At 36.3% G+C, this 26,331-nt stretch overlaps 1 protein-coding gene across 2 annotated transcripts in view; it reads left to right on the forward strand.

Annotated features, from left to right (window-relative positions):
• Positions 1–20,167, forward strand: part of CCDC50 (coiled-coil domain containing 50) — a 66,682-nt gene extending 46,515 nt beyond the window's left edge. For both annotated transcript variants that reach the window (XM_047874765.1, XM_047874766.1), the window contains 6 exons: positions 4,512–4,627; positions 5,008–5,052; positions 5,162–5,266; positions 7,347–7,426; positions 12,353–12,459; positions 13,826–20,167. In XM_047874765.1, coding sequence (XP_047730721.1) covers positions 4,512–4,627; positions 5,008–5,052; positions 5,162–5,266; positions 7,347–7,426; positions 12,353–12,459; positions 13,826–13,845 — 473 coding nt within the window. In that variant the 3' untranslated portion in view covers positions 13,846–20,167. The remainder of the gene's footprint in view (positions 1–4,511; positions 4,628–5,007; positions 5,053–5,161; positions 5,267–7,346; positions 7,427–12,352; positions 12,460–13,825) is intronic.
• The last annotated feature ends 6,164 nt before the right edge of the window (positions 20,168–26,331 follow it).

Consider the following 26,331-nt stretch of genomic DNA (forward strand, 5'->3'; position numbering starts at 1 on the left):
AGTGATATATCAGTAGTTCAAATAAACTCTTTACCCACTAGATATTTGGGACTTAGAGAGATATTATTTCAGATACTTATTAGTTAACCATTTATTCATTCATTCGTTTATATTGAGATATAGTTAATGTATAACATTATATTAGTTGAAGGTGTACAACGTAATGATTCCATATTTGTGTATATTACAAAATGTTCACAATAAGTCTAGTTAACGTTCATCACCATATATAGGCACAAGGTTTTTTTTTTTTCTTATGATGAGAACTTTTAAGATGTACTCTCTTAGCAACTTTCAGATATGTAATACAATATTACTAACTGTAGTCATCAGGCTTATTTATTTTATAACTGGAAGTGTGTACCTTTTGATCCCTTTCACCCATTTTACTCACTCCTTACCCTCTGCCTCTGGCAACTCCCAGTCAGTTCTCTGTATCTGTGAGCGCTTTTTTTTTTTTTTTTTTTTTTTTTTAGTGATTCTCTATATAATTGAGATCATATGGTATTTGTCTTTCTCTGACTCATTTCACTTAGCATAATGCCATCAAGGTCTGTCCATGTTGTTGCAGATGGCACGATGTCCTTATTTTTTATGGCTGGATAATATTAATTGTATATACAGCACAGTTTTCTCTATCTATTCATATGTTGAATGACACTTAGGTCGTTTCCATGTCTTAGCTTCTGTAAATAATGCTGCAGTGAACCTGGGGATGCAGATATCTTCTTGAGTTAGTGCTTTTTGCTTCTTTCAGATAAATACCCAAAAGTGGAATTGCTGGGTCACATGGTAGTCTTATTTTTTTATTTTTTGAGGAACCTCCATACTGTTTTCATAGTGGCTGTTTCCAGTTTATGTTCTCACTAACAGTGCATGAGGGTTCATTCCCTTTTCTCCACATCCTCACCAACAGTTATTATTTCTTGCCTTTTTGATAATAGTCATTCTAACAGGTGTGAAGTGATATTTTGTTGTGGTTTTGATTTGCATTTTTCTCATGATTAGTGATGTTGAACACCTTTTCAGGTACCTGTTAGCCATTTGTATGTCTTCTTTAGAAAAATGTGTATTCAGTTCCTCTGCCCATTTTTTTAAAGTTTATTTATTTTTGAGAGATAGGGAGAGAATGAGAGAATGAGTGGCGGAGGGGCAGAGAAATGGGGGAAGGAGGATCCAAAGTGGGCTCTGTGCTGAGAGCAGTGAGCCCGATGCGGGTCTCGAACTCACAAACCATGAGATATGACCTGAACCAAAGTCAGACGTTTAACTAACTGAGCCACCCAGGCACTCTGCCCATTTTTATTTTTTTTTTATTTAAAAAAAATTTTTTTTAGCATTTATTTGTTTTTTGAGAGGCAGAGAGAGACAGTATGAGCAGGAAAAGGACAGAGGGAGAGGGAGACACAGAATCTGAAGCAGGCTCCAGGCTCTGAACTGTCAGCACAGAGCCTGACGCGGGCTCAAACTCACGAACAGTGAGATCATGACCTGAGCCGAAGTCAGACACTTAACCGACTGAGCCACCCAGGTGCCCCACTCGGCCCATTTTTAAATCAGATTGTATTTTGCTGTTGTGTTGTATGAGTTTTTTATGTATTTTGGGTAGTCACCTCATATCAGATTTGCAAATATTTTCTCCCATTCCGTAGGTTACTTTTTCATTTTGTTAATGGTTTCCTTTGCTGTGCAGAAGCATTTTAGTTTGATGTAGTCCCACTTGTTTTTGCTTTTGTCACCTTTACTTTTATGTCAAATCAAAAAAAAAAAAACAACATTTCTAAGAGCTTATGTTTTCTTCTAGGAGTTTTATGGTTTCAGGTCTTATGTTCAAGTCTATAATCCATTTGAGTTAATTTTCGTATATGGTATATGAAAATGGTTTAGTTTCTTTCTTTTGCATGTAGCTGTCTAGTTTTCCAATACCATTTCTGAAGAGACTATCTTTTCCCCACTATATATTCTTGGCTTCTTTGTCATAGATTAATTGAATATATATGCACAGATTTATTCCTGGGCTCTATTTTATTCCATTGATCTATGTGTTATTCTCTTAAAAATTTTTTTTTAATGTTTTTGTTTATTTTTGAGACAGAGACAGAGCATGAGCAGGGGAGGGGCAGAGAGAGAGGGAGACACAGAATCTGAAGCAGGCTCCAGGCTCTGAGCTGTCAGCACAGAGCCCGACGTGGGGCTCGAACTCATGGACTGTGAGCTCATGACCTGAGCTGAAGTCGGACGCTTAACTGACCGAGCCACCCAGGTGCCCCTGTGTCATTCTCTTTTAAACTGACTGGAGGTGACAATCTTATCACTCTGTCAAATCAAATAAGTCTGTTTATTTGACTATTTCATTTGAATGTCCTCCAAATGTCTTTGATATATATTAAAATATTTTCTCAGTGAATTTGGTGCACAGGCGGAGGCATAAGAAGGGAGAAGGTTTAGTGTGTTCAAATCTGAACACATCCCACTCTGTTGTTTCTTTCACTGGTGGCAAAATGGAAGGAGTAAGGCATAAGTGTGATCTTCCCTGTCAGACTCAACAAGGCGTTGAGCATTTGTTGAAGTGTCCTTTTTCTGTAGGTAGGAGTATAGTATCACAACCTCTTTTCCACCAACTTTGTCCAATGTCAGCTTCCCTAATTTCATGTCTTTTCCCTGAAATACTGTTCTCTAGTTATGAACAAACTAATCATAACTTAGGGAGGTTTATATTTCATTTAAATATGATCCACTCTTATGAGTATCCCTCTGTTTCCTGACTGTCACAAACCACTCAGAAATTTGACTAAAGCTAGCCCTGCCCAGCCCAGCAATATAAGATTCAGTAGTTCTAGAGATGATGGGAAGTTGAAGTGGATTTGGTATTCTAGGTACACAGACGCTAAAGGCCTGAAGCTAAGAGAGCCAGGTTTAATAGTCTATGTTTGTGGGAAAGAGAGATGAGTCCATGGCTTTTGGATTTACCACAGAGCTAAGTTCAAAGCTCTACAGAGGCTTCACCAGATAATTAAAATTTCTTCATGTGCCCATAATTTAGTTGTATTCTTTTTCTTTTTTGTTTAAAGCAAGTGAATCAAGTGTATTGAAGTATTTTGATAAAAATTATTTTAATGTATGGTTATTTTGATGGACATAATACAGTAAACTAATAGCTTCAATGCCATTTTCAAGTAAGAATCAACTGTTAAGATTTAAAACAATCAACCCGAACTACCAAAGGCCAGATCTCATTCAGGTTATTTAAATTAGTCCTTCAGGTTTGAGTCAAAGATTTGTATGTTTATGTAAAGCACCTCAAGTGGTTTTAATATATAAGTAGGGCTGAGAATCACTGATGCAAAGAAATAGGTAATTAGGAGTAAATTTTCTTTTTACCTTCAATAATCCATTTACTGAAAGTCACTATTCCAGATGGTCACTCTTTTTTGTGGCATTAAAAATATTACTTCTCACTATAATACATTCACATTGTTGAATAATTATAGTTTATTTATTTATTTTTAATGTTTATTTATTTTTGAGAGAGAGACAGAGCATGAGCAGAGGAGGGCAGAGAGAGACAGAGACACAGAATCCTAAGCAGATTCCAGTCTCTGAGCTGTCAGCACAGAGCCAACACGGGGCTTGAACTCATGAGCCGTGAGATCATGACCTGAGCTGAAGTCGGATGCTTAACTGACTGAGCCACCCAGGTGCCCCAATAATTATAATTTATAAAGGATACACAGAGGGGAATATCTGCAGTGTTGAAATAAACATCAGCAATTACCACTTGACTAAAAGTTATAAAAAGAATATATGCTGCTTATAAAACTTCAAAGTAGGGGAAAAATTCCCCACCCATACCCCATGTTCCTTTTTTCTCAGAGGAGTAGACATCTAAGGTCATTATGTTCTCTGGTATTTCCCTTATGTTACATCTTCCCTAAAATTTAGCAACAGCATTGAGCTGATGGAAACTACAGGAAAGATCCAGAGCAGGTGGGTTTGTTCACCGTCAGAGCAGAAGCCACAGTAGGGCCACTGGTTGGCTAACAGGGACTGTCATGTAACTCTGAGGTGATGCTGTTTCTGAAGTAAAGTACACAAGGCTGAGTTAAATAGAAGGAAGACTCTTACTTCCTCCAGTCTTGACAGCCTCTTTATAACTCTGACTCTGTAACTTTCTTGATTTTTTTTTTTATTTTAGTATCTTAACCTTTTTTTTTTTTCACTTGCTATTTTGCAAAAGCCTCACTTACAATTCACTGTATGATTTCCTGCTGTTGAAGAAAGTATGTGAAAGGGGAGTTTTTCCTGGGCACTTTTGGGTGGGTAACTTTAAATGTGTGGATAATCTGCACTACGACTTCTGTGCCTCTGGGAAAAAATTATTTCTGGTGCACTCTACTCTGAATTCTGTAGTGGTGCCAATATTGTCAATATTAGATACAAAAAATAACTTCTTAAACTTTGCAACTTTTCAGAAAGCAAATGCAGTCGCCTTATTATATTGAGTTTTCTAGGAATGAAGCCAAGAGGAATGAAAGAGGCTGTCTCTACCCCGTCACGAGTGGCTCACAGGGATCAGGAGTGGTATGATGCTGAAATTGCCAGAAAACTGCAAGAAGAAGAAATTTTGGTGAGCAAATTTTCATGCAAAAGTTTAGGTGATAATCACTAAGTTTTCTTGAATAAAATTTGAGATTATGTGATAGGCATTGTGATCCTCTGAGTTGAGTATGGGTGGAAAAGCAAGATAACGGGAATAGAGTGTCCAGTTTTACTTACTGAGTAAGCATTACCATCATAATTCCATATCCCTATCTGCTGTGGAACATGATTAAACAGTCCTGCTCTGGCTGGTGGCTGGTGCAAGTATACCAGTTAAACTTCAAGGATGTTACTTACAGCTGGTTTGAAATACTCGTGTATTTCTATGTAAGATTTTTAAAAATGGACAACACAGATTCTAATTAAATAACCTTTTTTTTTTTTTTTTGGTATTTTTTTGTACCATAGGCTACCCAGGTAGACATGAGAGCAGCTCAAGTAGCCCAGGATGAGGTGAGTTCTTATTAGTTAATAAGTTTTTGAACTAATACTCGTCAGAAGTAGCCCAATAATTTTCTGCCCATAACTCTGCAATCAGTGGTACTGACTGGATTTTGTTTAGGAAATTGCTAGACTCCTCATGGCTGAAGAAAAGAAAGCTTACAAGAAAGCCAAGGAGAGGGAGAAATCATCTTTGGACAAAAGAAAGCATGACCCTGATTGGAAGGTAAGTTTTGTTTATTGTTTTTATCTTATCTTATTTTATTAATTAATTAATTATAAAGGGGACTCTGCTTTTAGGGTAAGTTCTACCAGTGTATTTGGCATACACAAATTACTTGTATTGCATATGGAAATCTGACTCGTAAATGTTATTTCATTACAAAAAATCATAATTCTGGGGCGCCTGGGTGGCTCAGTCGGTTAAGCGTCCGACTTCAGCTCAGGTCACGATCTCACAGTCTGTGAGTTCGAGCCCCGCGTCTGGCTCTGGGCTGATGGCTCAGAGCCTGGAGCCTGCTTCCAATTCTGTGTCTCCCTCTCTCTCTGATCCTCCCCCGTTCATGCTCTGTCTCTCTCTGTCTCAAAAATAAATAAACGTTTAAAAAAAAATTAAAAAAACAAAAAACAAAACAAACAAACAAACAAACAAAAAATCATAATTCTTCAAAGTAACCATGAGAAAGTAACCGCTAAGATTGAAAAACTCATTCCATTCATTTTAATACCAATTAAGTTGCACATGCCACTGGTCATGAGTAATCTAAATTTTACATATTAGTAAAATAGGTAAATATTACCTTACAGGAGAATGTAGTATTTTCACATGCTTTCATGTTTCCCCAGTGGCCTTTTATCTCTCTCTCTACTTTCTCTCTGTCTATCCGTGATCATGTACCCACTGTTTCTCTTTCCTCTGACATAACTAGATCCGTGGCAGGCTGACACATACCACCAGCAGCCATCTCCTGTCAGAGTATAGGAACTGCCTAGCATGAGCTGGGACTGTTGTCTTCCACTCATTAATCAGGAACACTAGACAAAATGGTTACTGACCACAGTTTATTCTTCTATAGTCTAATTTTTGTACGAGGTGGGTGTAAGTTCAGTTTAACAGACTGCACTCATTAGTTACTGTGTGCATTGCACCACTGTGGACTTGCAGGGAAAGAAAAAGATACATTTTCCTCATAATAATATATAACGTAGGAGGAAGACAAACTAGACAGGTAACAAATACAGGGTTGAATTGGCTGAAGAAAGCATAGTAGAAGAACAGAGGAGTTGCTGGGGTCAAGAATTCCTATGGTAGAGGCTTTTCAGAGGGAGTTTGTACTAGGCCTGGGAGGTCGCAGCTAGGGTGTGTACCCACGCATAGTTGATGTTTAGCGCTGTTCTCTCTTTCTCTTCTCTCTCAAACAAATTTCTGCCTTGGATCTCTGGTTCGGTCTGAGTCTCAGCGTTGATTAGGAGGAAAAAGACATAGAAACCATGATAATCGTATTGCTCTGCTATTTCCTATTGCTCAGTTATTCAGTTGTCGGTCGAAAAACAAATGAAAGTATTTCTTCCATGTTAATTATTTATAGGTATCTCCTTCTTTCACCCTCCTAGTAATTCAGGATTTTTCCTGATGTATTTTATTTTAAAAGAAGGGCTCCCAAATGCTTCTACTTATACAAATTTAAGCTACAAATAATTGCCCAGAAGTTACTCAGATTCTTTGTTAACCCAGCTATGAAGGAGTAGGTATTTTTGAGGATTGCACATCAGGCAGGTAAAAGGGGAAAGGTCGCATGTCTAGCAAGTGTTCTAGCAAATTAGAGTCTGATTTCTAGATTCTATAATTGGTGCTGGTAGAGTTCTTCTCTTAGAAAGGTTGGACTGAATGTTCCTTAGTTTCCTAGCTTGAAAATCACCATCCCCAAGTCAGATTTTCAGAAATAGGTTTAAGGGCACAGACCAACATTCCACAGACTGGAAGTTCTGGTCAGCTGCTGTGCAGCTATTATGTTAATAATGGGTGTCCAGGTGTATTCCTGTGGGGGAGCATGTTCATGTGTATGTCGCCCATTCATCTGGCTGCATTGACAGCTTCCAGCATACTTTTGTGACTGTAATTTTTTTTAAATCTCTGAGTGGCCATATGTAAAAATATTTCATGTTGTTCGACTGAATGTAAGTAACTTGAAATTACTAGAGTTTGGCATGATTTAGATATTTTCTAAACCTAATAATCTTACTTTTGTTTTCTATATGTGTGCTTTTCTTTTCTTTCATTTTTTTCCTTCTTTTTCTGTCCATAGCCAAAAACAACTAAATCAGCACACTCAAAGTCAAAAGAAAGTGATGACCCTCACCGTTCTAAGAATGACAGGCCAGCAAGGTAAGATGACACTTGAAGAGGGGAGTGAGGAACTTGACTTTGGGGTGAGTAAGGAGTTGTGGATTTTCTGAGAAGAGTATTCTCTGGAGAGGAGATCCAGAAATCGGCAGCTGTGAGATGGTATCAAGTCTTGTGGGAGTATTCTCAAATTTTGTTTGCATTCTTTTTTTTTCTTTTCAATTTTATTTTTTATTTGTTAAAATTTACATCCAAATTAGTTAGTATATAGTGCAACAATGATTTCAGGAGTAGATTCCTTAGTGCCCCTTACCCATTTAGCCCATCCCCCCCACAACCTCTCCAGTAACCCTCAGTTTGTTCTTAAATTGGGTTGAACAAGTCAAATCAGGAAAATGATCATTTTACTGGAAACTAGGGTTTCCAGAATGATATGTTTTTTGGTAGGACCAGTTCCTGTCTTTGGATTCACTGAACTGATGCCCTTGGCTAAGAAGGGATGAGATTGATGTTTTTCCCAGTAAAATCCCAGGTTTTAAAGTTTTACTAAGTTTTATGGTCACATTGGTATGTGCATGATATTTACACATGCTTAAATTCATTTCTGCATGAGTCTCAAAGCCTTGGCAAACACTTAGTTTGAGTCATGGCAGTCTATTCTAAATCCCACTAGATCAAGTAGCTGTGGCTGTGGTGTATGTATTTTCTGACTTCTCTCAAACAGCCTTGGGTTTCAGTTAATGGACCAGTTGCTATCTTTCTACCTAAGTGTAGACAACATTTAAGTCTCTGGGGAAGCAGAAAGCAACCTTTTTTTTTTTTTTTTTTTTTTGGTCCTTTATTGATTTTTGTTGCTTTTCAAAACAAAACAACATAATTGGACTAGAAAGAGAGAATATTATATACAAAAAGACAAAAGTAACACTGAGTCTAACACTTTGAAAACTCTGTTAAAACCTTGAATTTTCATCCTAATTATTAATATCTGTTTTAATTCTAAAACATAAATTTTATCACACTGAAAAACATATAATGTTGTTGCCACTCATTGCCCACACTTAAGCTGCTAGACTTGTTTTCTTAAAGTGAATATATTTAGTGTCTTTAAAAAGCCATAGTCTATTTTTAAACTCACGGGCTTTCAGAAAGTAAATATCCTTTGGAAAACTACATCAGGTTTGTAAAGCTCTTAGGGCAACACTAGTATATTCTGTCAATTGTATAAACTTGGTTCTTCTTGTATCTTTTAGTTAAGCACATGCCAGAGGTTTCTTTATGGCATACTTTATAATTACGTACTTTTATTTTCATCCCTGCAATATCCAAGTTAAAAAAGGAGTAACTCATCTGTTCTCAGTAGGTTAATAGGTGTGGTTTATTATGCTTTCTTTAGTCAGCTGAATTAAAATCTTTAGGCTTACTCTGCAGTCTTCAAAACTTGTGGGCTCTTTAGAACACTAATAATTTTCATATCAGATATGATAGAACAATCTGTAATGGCTATTTAAAAAGATGTATTAAAGTTGAAAACAAGTTTTTGAAATATAATACATACTTTTAAAAATATTTGGCATATTAAAAGAATGAATAATCAAATGATCCTGTATTAAAAATGGCTATTATAAATGAATGAAAGTCACCTATGACTGGTAGAACTGACTGGAGAGAAACATTTGTCTTTAAGTATCGGTTACAGAAAGATTTTTTGTGTAGATACAGATATAGATACAGGTAACAAAAAAATTAGAATTTTACGAAATCTCTATTTTCATAGTTAGAAATTAAGCCTAGTATTATAGTTGCCTTATACAACTAATACTGGAATATATGCTTTCTGATTAGAGTCTATGGTTTCCTCTTTCACATTTTCCCCCCTTTTCTTTTCTCCTTCACATTTAATTATAGTAGATTTAGTTAGCTATTTGTACAGAAAGAGATGGTTTCAGGGATTGAAAAACATGGAGCTTCCTAGGTCTAGAAGTTTACTTCAGTGTAGTGATAATAGTAGTAGAGGGAAGACAAGTTATTGGGAGGAGCTTATAACATTCATGGTCAAGAATCAGTTTCTTTGTCCATTACTCTATCTAAGGAAATGGAGTATCAGCTGGAAATCTGAATTAACTTCAACTCTTTGTAACTGGAAAAAGTTTCAACCAAGTTCCAAAATCTTTTAAGTATAGTATTTTATACTGATACTACTACCTGGTGTTTTATTTACATTTTTCTCTTAGAAAAGAGAAAACTTTATCTTAGAGTAAGCAGCAGTTACCAAGAAAGAACTGCTTCCTGTTCTCATGAAATTTATCATCTAAGCAACTATACAAATAACCATTATGTTGAATGCTTTGGTTGAAAAGTGCATAGTATTATAAGAAAAGAAGGAGACAGCCTAGTCTGGGTATCTAGGAGGGCCTCTTCAATGACTTCTGAGTAAATTCTGAAAGGTATTTTGCCTGTATTGCTAACTTAAACATGTAAGTCATTTCATGAGAACAACAGGAAACAGGTATTCCCAATACATCCAAAACTATAAAACAAACTGTTGGTTAACAGGATTTTTCTAATTTTGGATGTGAATACCCTTCACTTTAAAACAACTATCTCCAGTGCAGTGAATCTGTTTGATAGGGATCACTGAACGCCATAAGCCAAGATTTGTCCTCTGTATAATCAGAAACTAAGGAGAACAGTATGCAAAGAGAACTGAGGGCATTCTAGATTGACTTGTTTTACCCTAGTGGATGTGTGGGAGTTCTGTGCAGTGTTGCACATGTTGACATCCTTTTCTTTGATGAGGAATTGATTGTGAGGTAGTAATATTGTTTGTTTGTTTATTTTTAGGAGTCCCATTTGGCTTTTGTTTTTCTGGGTTTTGATCATTTGATATAAGAGTTTGCAAAAATGTAGAGATGAGGCTCTGCTCCCTGATTCCCAATCCCTTTTTCTTGGGTCTAAGTTACTTCTTTAACCACCTGTTTTTTGAAGTTGAGTTTCTTAATTCTAGTTCAGATGGTTTGTCTCAACTCTTCCTGCCAACTCGTAACACTGCTTTTTAAGGTAAATGTTATGTCAGTCGATAACAAAAGAAAAACACTATTTAATATTTAATATTTGTTAAACACATAGTTCAAAGTGAAAAATAAGAAAAATGAAAAATACCATATCATTTGTTATGCTTACATTAATTATATGTGTATAACAAATGCATGAAAGTATTAAAATGTAAGCCAAATACCATTTAAAAGTATAATATACAGACTATATATATATGTATATATACATATGTATGTGTGTATATGTGTACATATATGTGCATCTGTGTATATGTATACGTGTATATATGTACATAAATGTATATACACACGTGTATGTGCATATATATACATATATCCATATATGTGTGTATATATATGGATATATATATATATCCACACACACATGTACACACATATGCATATGTGAGTATAGTCTTGGATGCAGATACTACTGCTGATAAAAATACACATCTAGGGGCGCCTGGGTGGCGCAGTCGGTTAACCGTCCGACTTCAGCCAGGTCACGATCTCGCGGTCCGTGAGTTCGAGCCCCGCGTCAGGCTCTGGGCTGATGGCTCGGAGCCTGGAGCCTGTTTCTGATTCTGTGTCTCCCTCTCTCTCTGCCCCTCCCCCGTTCATGCTCTGTCTCTCTCTGTCCCAAAAATAAATAAAAATGTTGAAAAAAAAATTAAAAAAAAAAAATACACATCTATGTAGCAGACCATAGCATATTAAACAGCACAAATTTTGAAGTCCAGGTGAGTTTGAGTCCCAGCCCTGCCACTTAACAACAGTGTGTGCTTGGACAGATAACTTACTTCATCTCACCTAATTTAACTCTAAAATATGTGTATGACAGTTACCATGCAGCTTGTCCTGAAAGTTAATTGACATCATCTGAGTAGAACCCATACCACAGTCCTCAGTATATACACAAGTTTGTATCCTGTGGTGACCTGTTGCAGACACTGAATACCGAAGGAGAGACCTATTGCTTAGGGACAGAGTGAGAAATTTGAAATCACGTGTCTATATTCTATGAAAGAGACTTTTGTACCAAGGTTACCATAACTTTCTGAATTGCAGTATACTTATGCCTTCCAGGTACAAAAAGCATCATACAACATGGTTAGATACTTGACACATTATGTTACCTATCTGGTTCCATGCTTTAACATAACATTTAAGTGTACCTTTGAGAAGCAACAACCACAAAAAGGAGAGATTTTGTTCTTCATCTTCATCAATGTCAAATTTTTGCAAAAAATCTATGTAACATAGTTTCAGAATAATAAAAATTTTAGAGTAGGAAAAATTTCCCAATGTTTGTTTTTTTATATTTTGTCTTCTTTTGACATGAAAAATTGCCAATGTGTGACTGTCCTTTCCTTTTGTAAGCTCTGCTTTGCCACCTAGTGGAATTAGGAACTTTGCTCTAAATTTTATATGCTGACCCTTGTCCTCTCCTTGCCCACTCCTACTTCCCTCTCCTCCCTCCTTACGTGACACCTGTCCTCCCTTTTTTTTTTCTTTCCTTAATTTTATTACTTCCCTTCTGTTCTTTCCTTTCGTCCTCTTTTTCTTCATAAAGCTTGCCAAAACAAAGTAAATTTCTCATTAACAGCAGCAGTCACACATCTCAATAATCTTTGCTTCCCTAGCCCTTAGCACAGTGCCCCACACATATTAGGTGTTGAGTAAATATTTGTTTTTATTGAGTTATGTGCATCAAAGCAAAGGTTACAGTAAGCTAAAATAATTTACTCCCAAGGTTATGCAACAGGCCAGGAACTAAGATGAGAATTCTGCTACCCTGTGGCTTTGCATTTCTACCAAAAAAAAAAAAAAAAGTTTTTATCCTGCAGTCCATTGGGAGGTGGCTCTGTAGTCATCACAACTTAGACTGTCTCTTTAAATTCTGACTTCCTTTCAGGCCACCACCGCCTACCATGACAGAAGCTGAGGATTTGGATTACACTCATGTTACAAACCAGCATAATTCCACACGTCATTTCTCAAAATCAGAATCCTCTCATAAAGGTACGAAAAATAGATGTGGTCAAGGTTAGGATTTTTTTTTTTTTTTATAATGCTTATGCTATGGTGGAAAAATCAAATTGTGTCTTATATGTCACTGGAGTGGTAAAATAAATTATCCTTCCTTTTTCGAAGCTCATTATAGTATTCTTCATTTGTTAAAAAACCAAAAAGGTAAAACAGAAAACATAACACCTTAAAGTGAGTACAAGATTGTCAATGTATGTGCATTTTCCTCCAGAGAGAATTTATAGCTTTCATCATGTTGTTAAAGGGTACCTGTAAACAAAACAAATGAGCAAGGGCAAAAGAAAAGAGAGCGAGAAACAGACAGACAAGCCAAGAAAACAGACTGGTAACTATAGAGAATGCACTGATGGTTACCAGAAGGGAGATGACGGGGGTGGGTTAAATAGATGATGGCGATTAAGGAGTGCACTTGTGATGAGCCCTGGAGATGTAGGGAAATGTTGAATCACTGTATTGTATACCTGAAGCTAATATTATACTGTATGTTAACTAACTGGAATTAAAATAAAAACTTAAAAAAGAAATAAAATTTAAAAAATAAAGTACACACATATACATCACAGAAAACTTCTGTCACACAAAAGAAAATGGAGACAAAGGAAGAAAGAATATAAGGTCTAAGTTAGACCAAATCTTTATTTTATTTATTTTTTTTGGACCAAATCTTTAATTTTTTAAAAAGTTTTGTTATTTTTTAAACAGCTCTCCTTACCCTATCCCTTTCCACTCTGGCATCCAGAGTTGATAGTAACACAAAAGACAGTATTTAAAAGATGGAATTGGGGGCGCCTGGGTGGCTCAGTCATTTAAGCATCTGACTCTTGGTTTCAGGTCAGGTCACGATTTCACGGTTTGTGAGATCAAGCTCAGTGTCAGGCTTTGCACTGACAGCTGGGAGCCTGCTTGGGATTCTCTCCCTCTTCCTCTCTCTCTGCCCCTCCTTGCTTGTACTTTCTCTCTCAAGATAAATAAATAAGCACTTTTTTTAAAAAGATGGAATTGTTTGGACGTTATCAAAACAACCCTGTACACTACAATTTCTATCAGTTGTTGGCTTTTTTATCATCACTGGATTAACTGAAAGTAGCTCATGATTTTTTTTCTCAGTTTATATACATGCATTACTTCTTAGGGGATGCCTTCCTGTCTTTGACATACATTTGATACATAATTGAAAATAACACATTGATTCTGTATATATTTTATAATCAGGAACAAAGAAAACATGAACCATTTGAAATGCATAGAGATAAAGATAAATTATTTTGCCCGAGCAGGGAGAAAACAGTTTTAAAGGTTTTTTCTTAATGGTGTTTCTTCTCTTTTTCTTCTTTCCAAGGTTTCCATTATAAGCAGTAAAAACCTAGGAATCTGCCTTGAAAACGGACTCACTGTAGCAAATGTTACTGGATGATACAGAATGCATCCCACGCTCATTTTTTTCTTCCTTCCTCTGTTTGTATTCCTGGGATTTACCTTCAAGTGTTTTTCAGACCATAAATAATCTTAATTCATTCAGAATGTTTTGGTTATTCCTGATCACTTGGGCAGTATAAGAAAATCTAGCTTCTGAATGTTGGCCACCTCTATGCTGCAAATGCTTCATGGGATATAGTATCTAAAAGCTCTGTAAAATGCCATTTTTGTTAGGTATGGAGTACTGGTATCTAGAGACTAGGCTTTATTTAGCTAGCAATTGGAATTTTGTGGAGATAATGATCAGAGTAAAACACAATGTTTGGGTGCAATGCAGAATAAAAGAATATAACAAATAGCTTTTTTCGTGCATTAGTGTATGGTATATTGAAGAAAGAATCTTTTGGTTTTTGTATTCTCCAGGGAAATATTAAAAATCAGAACCATAAAGTGTTAAAAAAAACAAACAAATCTGGAACAGTTGAAACATGTTATTTTGGCCACCAGGACTCTAGCAGTTTTCCATATCCTTCTAAGCCCTCTTGGGAGAATTGGCTCAGATGGCATTCCCAGACACTCTCTCTGCTGTTGCTTTCTATAGCAAGGCTTTCTGAGGCCTCGGGGTATTGGGCTATTTATTAGTATTTATTGGCAAAAGTTTAATTCTATGAAATTTTAACTCAGGGCTATGCAAAGTCCATTGAACATGAAAAAGTGAAAAACTTTTGTATCCCTTCTCTTGTTTTACATTGTACGTAGAGAGCCAAGGGCAGTGGCTGGAGTTGGTAAGATGTTCATTCATATGAGCGATGATGCCATCTTTCTTTCTCTCTGGACACAGATTGAAGTTTTCCTCCTGCTTAAAAAACAGCAGGTTTTGTTGGCAGCCACTCAAAAAATATTTTGTGTATCTGTCAATAGTCAGATTAATTCGACATGAAGTTGAAGTAGATAAAATGGTTCTTTATTCAGGTATTTGGTTCGATGCATTTGTCAGTGATACATGGCATCAGATTCCATTGTACAGGACCTTTAAAGCCCTCTTTGAGAAATCTAGTCTCTGTCTAGCTTCTAACCTTGTGGAAGTACTTATTTTCCCATTCTAGTTAGTTCACATAAATGGCAATCATGTGACATATATAAATAATTTCCTTTCAGCTTGACTTTGTGTTATTTTTCATTGTATGAATCTGACGTTTTGACATTCAAGTATGGTGTTTGCTTAGGAAAGAGATACCTAGGTCACTAGAGGAAAGGCTGTTAATCCATTCTTTTCCCACTTGGAACTGCCTTTTTTGCCTTATCTTTCCAGATAGTCTTTCAAGTCAGGCAGAATTTAGGAAGCTGTTTAGGATAGTTTCTCAGAGTGGATTTGGGTCCTTCTGTTTTGAGAAAGATCTTTATTAGTTCATAAAGTTTTTGATTGTAGAAACTTGGGTAAAAGAGCCAACTTTTAGGAAAATGATGATCTAGGAAGAAACAAACCCTAAGAGATGTAGTCATTTTCGAGAAATGGGGAAAGAGAAAAAAACAGGACTTTGAATGACCATGATGAAATTAATGAGGCAGAATCTTCATTGACATAGGCAAGGGCAGACAAAATGGAGGACTGAGCCTTAGCCAAATTCTAGAGGGCGGTTTCAGTATCCAAAGCTGAGGCCTTGTTGGCTTAAAGTAATGCTGTATTTTTCTTTGTCTGCCCTGTGATTTTGCTTCATGTTTTAAAAAGTTTTCTCTGGTAACTTTAAAGAAAAAAAAACACAATGTATTTTTATTTGATAGTTAAACAAATTATTTTTATTTCATAAATGTTTATTTTTCTATCTCATACAATGACCAGTTTTACTTTAAAAATTCTGCATTTATCTTACCTCTCATGTACTTTATCCAATCATATTTATTATTGTAAAATGCTGTCTGGAGACATTTTCATTCAAAAAAATGTCAGGCCATTTAACCCCTGGATATTAGTGTTTTAGCTGTCTTAGTGAGTGGCCAGAGGTCATAGATCCCTGTGACACACAATTCAACATCTGTATTGAAAATGTGTTCCTTTTTTTCTAGGTTTTTAAAAATTAAGAATTTTAAAATATTTTAATTTTATTTTTTTTTTGTAAAGCAAACACTTTTTAAAGAGTATCAGAGTAATTCCGTTCCTTTTATTGGTTTAATTCTCTTACTGTCATTCAAAGATGATAATTATTATTTTTAAGACTATAGAAGTTAACTAACAACTCTATTTAAAGGAACTGCTAAACATTCCTCACTGTGTTCTCTGCTTTTCACGTTGTTATTTTTATAAAAATGTGGAAACATTTCTTTTGTTCCTCTTTCTACTGCTGGAAGACAGACAATTGAATTTTTAGGCCCACAATGTATTATGCTCTAATGTTACGATGTAAACTAATGCTCTGGCCTTGGAAAATCTTTGTTTCTATACCTTTCTCTGGAGGCGCCATTAATACTAGTACTGCTGAATGAGCACAGTATGGAGCCTTATCATAAGGCTACTGAATGTGTATACTTTCTGCCCCCCAACTAGCTTTTTGTAACTCATTGCCTGGAAGCAAGGTCAGGTAAGGGTCAGATTAAATGTTCAGAGCTGAAAAAGTTTGTAGTGTGAAACCATTGTTAGACATGATTACTTTATGGGGGACTGGACAGTTGCTACATATGCTTTAAAAGAACATTGAGATTTTTAGAAAGAGACTTTGCATAACTTTGAGCTACTTTTTCTCAAGTGACTTTACAACAAGCAGCAACAGACTAATGGACGACCAAAAAGACTTACAGGTTTTGATCATAGAGAAACATCTAAATTAGAAAAGAATGATATGGATAGATGTTTCCCAGGAGGAAAACCTTTTCAGATTTTCAATGGCCACTTGGATGTAGATCAGCATATGCCAAGGTGTGTGACCTTGGGCCTTGTGGTCCACTGAACTCTAGAAAATTGTGAACCGGACTCATTTTCCCCTCTTATTCTCTTCTGTGGTCTGCAGCTGAACTGGATGATGAATAAATTCATTGCTAACCTTGTCCACACTTTTCCATCCACGTCAGGACTTTTCAGTATAAAAATAATTAACTTTTAACGGAGAATTATTTTTCTTCAATACTGTCAAAATATTCTCTAGTTTTTGTCTTGTGCCAAATTGTTCTTTGGGAACACCTGCTATATAATATGGTGCATTCAGTTTACCACATCAGTGGTTAACGTTTTAGGGCCTTGATTTTTAACGAGTGTTGCCTTGTATAAAAATCACTTTGGGGATTATCAAGATTATTCATTTATTCAGTGATGATTTTCTTGAAAGATAATTATGGTGACTGGCTGTAAGATCTTCCCTGTAAATAAAGGAATGAGACCCTTGTGTGATCAGCTTTCTGAGGGACTGAGAACAGAATAGAACTTGCACTGAAAGACTTTTTTTCCCTCTTGGGAAAACAGTATTTGTGTAGGGAATGTTAATGTGAAAGGGAACACGATTCAGTTAGATTTCACTGGATATATTGTGCCATATTCTTAGAACACCGGCTTTTTAGAAACAATCATAAAATAACCAAAACATGTTTTTTCAGCCAAAAGGGAAAAACAGATTTTCAAAGTACTTTGTCCTTTACTTACTGCTCATAGTCCGAGAAGCGACTAGATAAAGTGGTCCCTCCCATTTTCTCCTCCTATCTGTGGTGCCAGTGCCTCTTAAAGCCATAGCTGCTTATCTTACCGTTGATAGAATCCTGTTTTTCTCCTTAGCTTATAACAGGTAATATGATCAGCAAGGAACAAACTGGAGACTGTTCTGATAGTGCTGTATGGGGCAAGGTGTCATCCAAATTCCTCTTCAGAGAATCTCCTTTGTCCCTGATGACACTTAGGATATGAAAGGGAAGAGTCCAGGCTGTTGTTGCTCCTGCCCTTTAATTGTGGTCAGAAATGCTGAAATTTAATTCCAGAGAAGTCAAAAAGGAAGGGGCAAACTGGCAGATTTCAGGTCTTACAGAGTCACTTTTCTGATGAGACTTGCACTTTTTGCCAGCAATGTCTTGGGGAGCTGCATTGCCTTAAATTAGTTTGATTCTGACTGAGGTCAGTGTACTGTATTTCCTGTATGTGAATGACTATCAACTCTCCACTGAGATATAAAATTCACAGGTGATCCCAAAACATCCTTGCTGTCAGAAACTTTGGACTTCCTCCCACTGAGCTATGGCTGATGTATTCACTGATAGATCTATCACTTCATTGAGTTGCCTCTCAATCTGTGAATGAGCAGTGGCATGACCAAAAAGGCTGGTGGAAGGAGAGTGAGAATTTCTTGACCAGATTCTTCAGGTTATCACTTCCTGAGTAACTGAGAGTTGACTGTCTTTTCTATAGTGACTACGTAGAAGATATTTCCAAAGGTTGTATTATGTAGTCAAGTCACTTATTATTGTTTTGTGAAAATTAAACCCAACACTCTTGTGTTTTTAATACCATTGACAAAAAAAGGGAGAAAACCAAACAAAACAGAGACATTTAGTTGAAATGAGAGAACTGTTGATGTGAAGAGTGTTTCTATTTTATTACTTTTAGGAGAAAATTAACCAGGAAAACTTTTACTATGGTAAGGAAGACACCAGAGTGTTTTTATAAAGTTGTATTTGATGCCATAGACTAACAGAATCATCTAAGCAATCATGTTGATTTGTGGAAATATCTAGTCCTGAAAACCATCTTCTTTTCTTATATATTTGTGAATACTGCCTAGGAACATATTCCTAATACATTTAATATGCTGTGGTGTGTTCTCAGCAAGCTAGAAAATATTTTTTTCTTTTTGAATAACTTCATAGCCTAGTGAGCCAGCACTGTGCTGGTTTCCACATTTCAGATAAGGACGGAATTAATTGTGGATCTTAGTTAGTGCTCCATTGTTCATTGTTGAGGTTCACATACAAAGAATAGAATTGAAAGACAGGGTTTTTGAGTGACATGTCCTTTACCAAAAGCAAGGATTAAGAGCAGTAAAAAGACAGTTAAGAAATATACTATTACACATTGCATACTTAGGGTATGTTTTTGTTGCACTAAATTTCAGATCTTATTTGGTAAAATAGTTTCTAGCTATTATATTTAGAGGGTTTTTTATGTCAGAATTTTAAAAAAAATTTCTGATTGAATTAGCCCTTGAAATCACCGTAGGCTATAACTTGAGCTCTTGCTGTAAACCGAAAGCCAAATGCCCTTTTTTCAGAAATAACTATATTTTTCACCTGCCTCTTAAAGGCAGCCCACTATTTATTTCATGAAGTGTTATAAATAATGAGGAGATAGAGTGGGAAGATAGCATATAAAAATGGTGTTCCACAATGAGAATTCTCTGTAATGGGGTTTCCCTTAAAAAGAATCCATCCCAGCACAATATTATATTTTGAAAAGGTGCTGAATTATAAAGTACAAGAGTATGCTCATATAAATCAAGTTGCTCAGGAAATTAGAGGTGGTGCTGTCATTTGTCATATAATTTGGAAAAGTGCTTTCCCGAGGGAGATACTGCACAATGCCCAGACAGTCTCAGAGTTTTTGGTAAGCCCTTTGGCATCTGGAATGTAGATGTGTTTAAAAACTGAGTGAGATCTTAACCCAAGTGCTTACCAATTTGTAGCCACGCCCAGAAGGAAAGGCAGTTTTGAAATAGCTACTTCATGGAAATGAGCAGAACCTTAATGGAAAATAGTTGTCTGAGGACAGAAAGCAAAGAGGCCACCTCAAACCACATGCCTATTTAGAGATTAAATGAAACTGTGAGGGACACTCTGTGGATGCCTTAAAGGTGACTGGTGTTGAGTACTGGGTGGTATGTACATACCCATCTGGACTAGGCTGATGGAAACAGTCTATTTCAGTTCACCTTCATACAGCACAAGTTGCTCCTGCTCATGACCTCATTGAGGACAATGAGAAACATGGTGCTGGTGACTTTGAAGTGTCTTGGGAGGTTGAGGTGGTAATGTCATTCAGCACTCTCCAGTGCTCAGGCCTCCCTTAAATGCCAGTTGTACATCTTCATTAATTCATCTATGCAAGCTTGTGTTTTTATGGTTTATTTTCTATACTTCTGTCCCATTTGATTCTTTAAATATCAGGTTTAACATTAATATTATGAATAATTTTTAAACCAAAGTATGTATATGTCTGTGTGCTTGTTTTCCTGGATGTTTGAGGCAAACACCAATCTTGTCCTCCTCTCTTAATAAAATCATCCATTTGTTAAGTCAATGGTCTCATGTTTTCTTTACTGCAATCAAGGACTTGGGAAGTTTTGGGGTAAGGAGTATTATTTTTTTTTTCTTTACGAAGTAACCCTAATATATCTTTGTTTAAGAACAGGGTCTTCCGTTATTCCAGTTCCATCCACTATAGCCCTGAATAGCACTGATGATGATATACAGTATATCAAAACTGTCAACAAATGCTCCCAAGTCTCATACTGATACGTAGTACATTGAAGGCCTCAACAAATACTCCCACATCTAAATTTGGTTAGAGAAGTGGCTTTGTTCTGTGTGTGGTGGTTGGTGGCTTAGTTTGATGTCTCTGGGAGAAAAACAGGTAAGTGGGTGTTCACATAATAATCTGAATGCTACAAGACTCCATGAATGCAACAGCTCTTGTCTGCACTATACCTGGTATTCCATGGATTTTGAGAAAACAGATTTAGTAACAACTACCATTTAACATTTTATCTTTATAAGGTTTGTTTCTTCTTTGGTTTGATAGAGTAAACCATGCCATGGAATATACATGCCATGGAAACCGATGCTGCAGAAATTAGGAGGTAACTTGAAAATAAGATACTATTTTTCATGACTACTAAAGGATTTGTAAAGAGGTATCTAGCTTCCCTGAAATGCATTCCCTAGGCCTTAGTTTCTTCTTTGGCAAATACAGGAAATCTACATGCTCTCTGTAATATATCTGTGCTGCATATCACTACCATATGCATAAGGAACACCAGTGATGTGCAGGTGTTGTTAAAGAAAGTTGGTTGATTTCAGCCTTCCTTTTCTGAAGAATTAATCAAAGTTGACAGTGAAAAAAGTTGACATATCTAGAGGCCAATTAAAAAAAATTAAATATGTGATTAAAGTAGCCCCCTTTCATTTGTGGTAGGAGGTACCTGGTATGATTGGGTGGATTTTGTGTACTGTGGCTGAGTGAGTGTTAAGCTGTGGCCATGTAGTGTGGTAGGGTGCAGCACACTACAAAGCCCTTTAAAGGCAGCCAGGAGAACGTTCACCTCCTACACCTTGGAAATTGGGTGAAACCTTTAAGAAAGCTTTGGATTACTAAAAGTCACAGGGCAGGGGCAGGGGTTTGAAAACTTTATTAGCTCCCCATTATATTTGGGTTACGTGCTTAAACAAAACCTCCAACATAGTGTACAATAAATCAACAGGAAAAAGAGACCTGGGTGCTAGTCCTGGCTTTGAACTTGCTTCAGGGCCTTGGGTCACCACGTAGTCTCTGTAACTCTGTTCTGTTACATACACTAATAAGCACATTACAATGAGAGTTGGTGATCTCTAATTGCTCCTTTGGGTCTAGCATTCTGGAATTCCTGCTGTCAGTGGCTGCTAGGTTCCTTTAAGATGCCCCAGAAAACGAGTAGCCTCATAGTACTGGGGGCCTGGAAAGTCACAAAGACTTCTAGACACTCAGATGAAAGGCCTTATTCCTGATCATGTGTTCTTTTTAAATTTTTTTGTTTATTTTTGACAAAATTTGTAGTGTGAACAATGTGATGTTTTGATATGTATACCTTGTGAAATGATTACCACAATGAAACTAACACAGCTGTCATCTCCCACAGTTAGCTTTTGTATGTGTGTGTATGTGTGTGTGTGTGTGTGTGTGTGTGTGTGTGTGTGTGTGTGAGAGAGAGAGAGAGAGAGAGAGAGAGAGAGAGAGAGAGAGAGAATGCTTGAGAATGCTCAGCAAATTGCAAATATACAGTATATTATTATTAATCATAGTCATCATGCTGTATATTAGATCCCCAAAACTTGCAATTGAAAGTTTATGCCCTTTTGCTGATCATGTGTTCTTGGTTGTACTCTCCTACTGGTAACCAAAATCTGTCTATCTCTATTTTTTACTCCCAAGTTTCATGAGCCTCCTTTACCAAATAGTCTTTGGATGTTCTTGTGAGCTTTTGTACATCCCATTGTCATAACTTGCTTTTCATACTCTCAAAACACACTTTTGTTACCAATTCCTGAACTTAACTACACAGATTTGGTTTTGGTCATGTTAATCATGACATACCCTTAATTACACCTGCCACACTTAATTATCTGGTGTCATTACTGACCTAATCTGGGCCCTCATGAGCAGTGCAGTCACTGCCTGCCTGACCTCGGGAAGCCTCTTCAACTCAACCTCTGCCCTCATACCCTTCACCTGGCCTCGGGCTCTCACACAGAACTAGAGGCATGTGTTTGTATGTGAGTATGTGTGTCTGCAGGTATAGCTGACAGTAGCTCTAAACAGCATATGTATAAATGACAATGAACTTCTCTGGTCTGAAGAGGTGAGTACCAAGTGGTGTATATAAATTTTTCCTTTTATGGATCATGCTTTGGGGTCATGTCTTTACAACTCTTTGTCTCATTCTCAAGATTTTCTGATGTGTGTGTGTGTGTGTGTGTGTGTGTGTGTGTGTATGCATATGTATGTATATTTCTGTTTCATAGTTTTAAGTTTTACATTAGAGTCCTTTACTCATTTTTGAGTTAGTTTTTTTAAATGTTTTATTTATATTTTGAGAGACAGTGCACAAGTGGGGAAAGGGCAGAGAGAGAGGGGGGCAGAGGATCCAAAGAGGGTTCTGTGTTGACAGGCTGACAGCAGCGAGCCTGATGTGGGGCTCGAACTCACGAGCCAGATCATGACCAGTGCTAGATTCGGATGCTCAACCAACTTGAGCCACCCAGGTGACCCTTTAGTTACTTTTCACATAAAGTGTGAAGTTTAGGTCAAGGTTTATTACTTTTTTGTGTGTAGATATCCAACTGCTCCAGCACCGTTTGCTGGAGGCCATCTATCCTCCATTGAGTTGCTTTTACAATTTTTTCAATAATCAGTTGAGTATATTTTGTGTATGTCTATTTTGGAGTTCTCTATTCTGTTCATTGATCTGTGCCCCTCCCTTTGCTAGTATTCCAAGTGTTGATAACTGTAGCTACACAGTAAGCCTTGAAATTGGGTAGACTGATTTTTTGCACCCTATTTTTCCAAATTCTTTTAGCTATTCTAGTTCTTTTGCCTTAGCATATAAATTTTAGAATAGTCTTGTTTATATCTATGAGAAATATTGCTGGGATTTTGAAAGGAATTGCATGAAACTTCTGGGGAGAAATGACATCTTTACTGTGTTGAGTCTTTCAAAAAAAGACTACAAGTATGTCTCTCCAGTTATTTAAATCTTTGATTTCTTTAACCAGAATTTCACCATATGTGCTGTGTGTATGTTTTGTTAGATTTACTCCAAAGTATTTATTTTTGTGCAATTATTGATATTTTTGTTTCTACATATTCCTTGCTAGTATATGGAAATACATTGATTTGTATAATCCTTTTCGTATATTGATGAATTGCTAATATTTTTAAAGGAGTTTTGCATTTATTGTGAGGAATATTGATCTGTAACTATACTGTCTTTGATCGGATTTTATATTAGTGCATTGCTAAACATACAGGTTTTTTTCTTTTCTGTTTTCTCAATAAGATTGTATAGAATTGCTACTCTTTTTAATAAAAGTTTTATAAAAAATTCTCCAGTAGAAAAAACCATGTGTGCCTGGATGTATCCTTTTTGAGAGGCAATTTTAAATTAAAAATTCAGTTCCATTAATAGTTACAGGCCTATTCAAATTATGCATTTCCTATTGAGTTAGTGTTTTTTAAGGAATTGGCCATTTTATCCAAGATACTGAAATTCATGTGTGTAGAATTTTTGTTGTATTCCCTTATCTCATTGATGACTGCTGGGTTTGTAGCTCTATTTCATTCCTAAAAAAAAGTATTCCTAAGTAAAACATTTAGTGATATAAATTCTATTTTGTTAAATTGCGTTGTTTTAGCTCTGCCACAAATTATTATATGTTGTGTTTTCACTTTGTTTTGTTCAATGTATTTTTAAAAAATCTCCCTGGAGACTTGTTCCTTGATGCATGCATTATTTAGAAATGTTATTTCTGACTTTTGTCCATGTTTTTGGAGATTTTCCTTGTATACTTGTTTCATTTCTAGTTTGGTTCTCTTGTGGTTAGAGGACACACAGTGCGTGATTTCATTTCTGTTAAATTTGTTGAGGTTTGTTTTAGGTCCCTGGATATTTTCTGAGTATATGTTCCATGAAAAGAATGTGTATTTTGATTTTGAGTGGAGACTTCTATAAATGTTGATTAGATCCTGTTGGTTAATGGTGTTAAGTTCTACATCTAGACTGATTTTCTGTCTAGTTGTTTTACCATTTGTCAAAAGAGGGGTGTAATGTCTCCAACTATAATTGTAATTTGTCTGTTTTTCATTTCAGTTCTATTAATATTGTTGCTTCATGTGTTTTCCGGTCTTGTTTGATGCATACACATTTAGGATTGCTGTGTCTTCTTCATGGAGTGACCATTTTATCATTATATAATGCCCCTCTCTGTCTCTGGTAATTTTCTTTGCTTTGAAATATACTTTCTCTGATGTTGATATAGCCACTTGTGCCTCTTTGATAAATGTTTACACAATACGTCTTTTTTAGGTTTTTTAAATTTCAACCTACCTATTCCATTACATTTGAAGTGAATCTCCTGTAGAAAGTATATAGTTGGATATTTTTAAATTCATTCTGCCATATCTATCTTCTAATTGGTGTATTTAGGTCAATTAAGACAGAGGCTTGGTGGGGGGGGGGCATATTTTTTTTTTTTTTTTTTTTTGCTGGTGTATAGAAACACAGTTGATTTTCATGTGTTGATCTGCAATTTTTCTGACTTCATTTTTATTTTATTTTTTATTTTTATTTTTTTTTTGCAACGTTTATTTATTTTTGGGACAGAGAGAGACAGAGCATGAATGGGGGAGGGGCAGAGAGAGAGAGGGAGTCACAGAATCGGAAACAGGCTCCAGGCTCTGAGCCATCAGCCCAGAGCCCGACGCGGGGCTCGAACTCCCGGACCGCGAGATCGTGACCTGGCTGAAGTCGGACTCTTAACCGACTGTGCCACCCAGGCGCCCCTGACTTCATTTTTAAACTCTAGTAGTTGTCTTGTGGATTCTCTGGGATTTTTGATACATAGGATCATGTCATAAGAAAACAAAGATAGTTTTACTTTGTTCCAACTTAGGTTCTTTTTATTTCTTTTCATGTCTAATTGCTCTGGCTAGAACTAATAGCACAATGTTGAATGACAGCAGTGAAAGTGGGAATTCTTGTTTTATTTTTATCTTAGGTGAAAAGCTTTCAGTCTTTTACCATTGAGTATATGTTTGCTATTGGATTTTTATAAATACCTTTTATCCAGTCATGGAAATTCTTTTATATTCCTACAGTTTTTAGTGTTTATCATAAAAGGGTATTGGACTTTGTCAGATACCTTTTGTCAGTTGAGATGATTGTGTGCGGGTGTAGGTGGGTATCTGCTTATGTGTGTTTCCTTTATTAATGTGGCATATAACACTGATTGATTTTCTTAAGTTGAACTATCCTTACATTCCTGGGATAAGTTCCATTTGGTTATGGTACAATCCTTATAACATGCTGCTGGGTTCTTTTTTCTTTTTTTCTTTCTTTTGGGGGGGGGGTTCTTTTTTCTAGCATTTTGTTGATTGATGACTTTTACATCTATATTCATAAGGAATATTGGTCTGTAATTTTATTTTCTTGTGATATCTTTATCTAGCTTTGGTATCAGAGTAAACTGGCTTCATATAAGGAGTTAGAAATTGTTACCTCCTCTTTTGTTTTTTGGAAAAGGTGAGAACAATTAGTGTTCATTCTTTAAATATTTGGTAGAATTTAATAGTGATGCCATCTGGTCCTGGGCTTTTCTTTTTGGGGAGTCTATTTACTGATTCAGCCTTTACTTATAGGTCTGTTGAGATGATCAATTTCTTCTTGATTAGGTAATTTGCGTGTTTCCAAGAATTTGTTCTTTTCATTTAGGCTACCTAATTTTTTCATGTAGTTCATGGTATTCTATAATGCTCCTTTTTATTTCTATAAGGTTGGTAGTAATGTTCACACTCATTTTAATGTTTTTATTTATTTTTGAGAGAGAGAGACAGAGTGTGAGCAAGGGAGGGACAGAGAGAGAGGGAGACACAGAATCCAAAACAGGCTTCAGGTTCTGAGCTGTCAGCACAGAGCCTGATGTGGGGCTTGAACT

Source organism: Prionailurus viverrinus, chromosome C2 (genome assembly GCF_022837055.1).
Source record: "Prionailurus viverrinus isolate Anna chromosome C2, UM_Priviv_1.0, whole genome shotgun sequence".
In the NCBI taxonomy this organism is placed as follows: domain Eukaryota; kingdom Metazoa; phylum Chordata; class Mammalia; order Carnivora; family Felidae; genus Prionailurus; species Prionailurus viverrinus.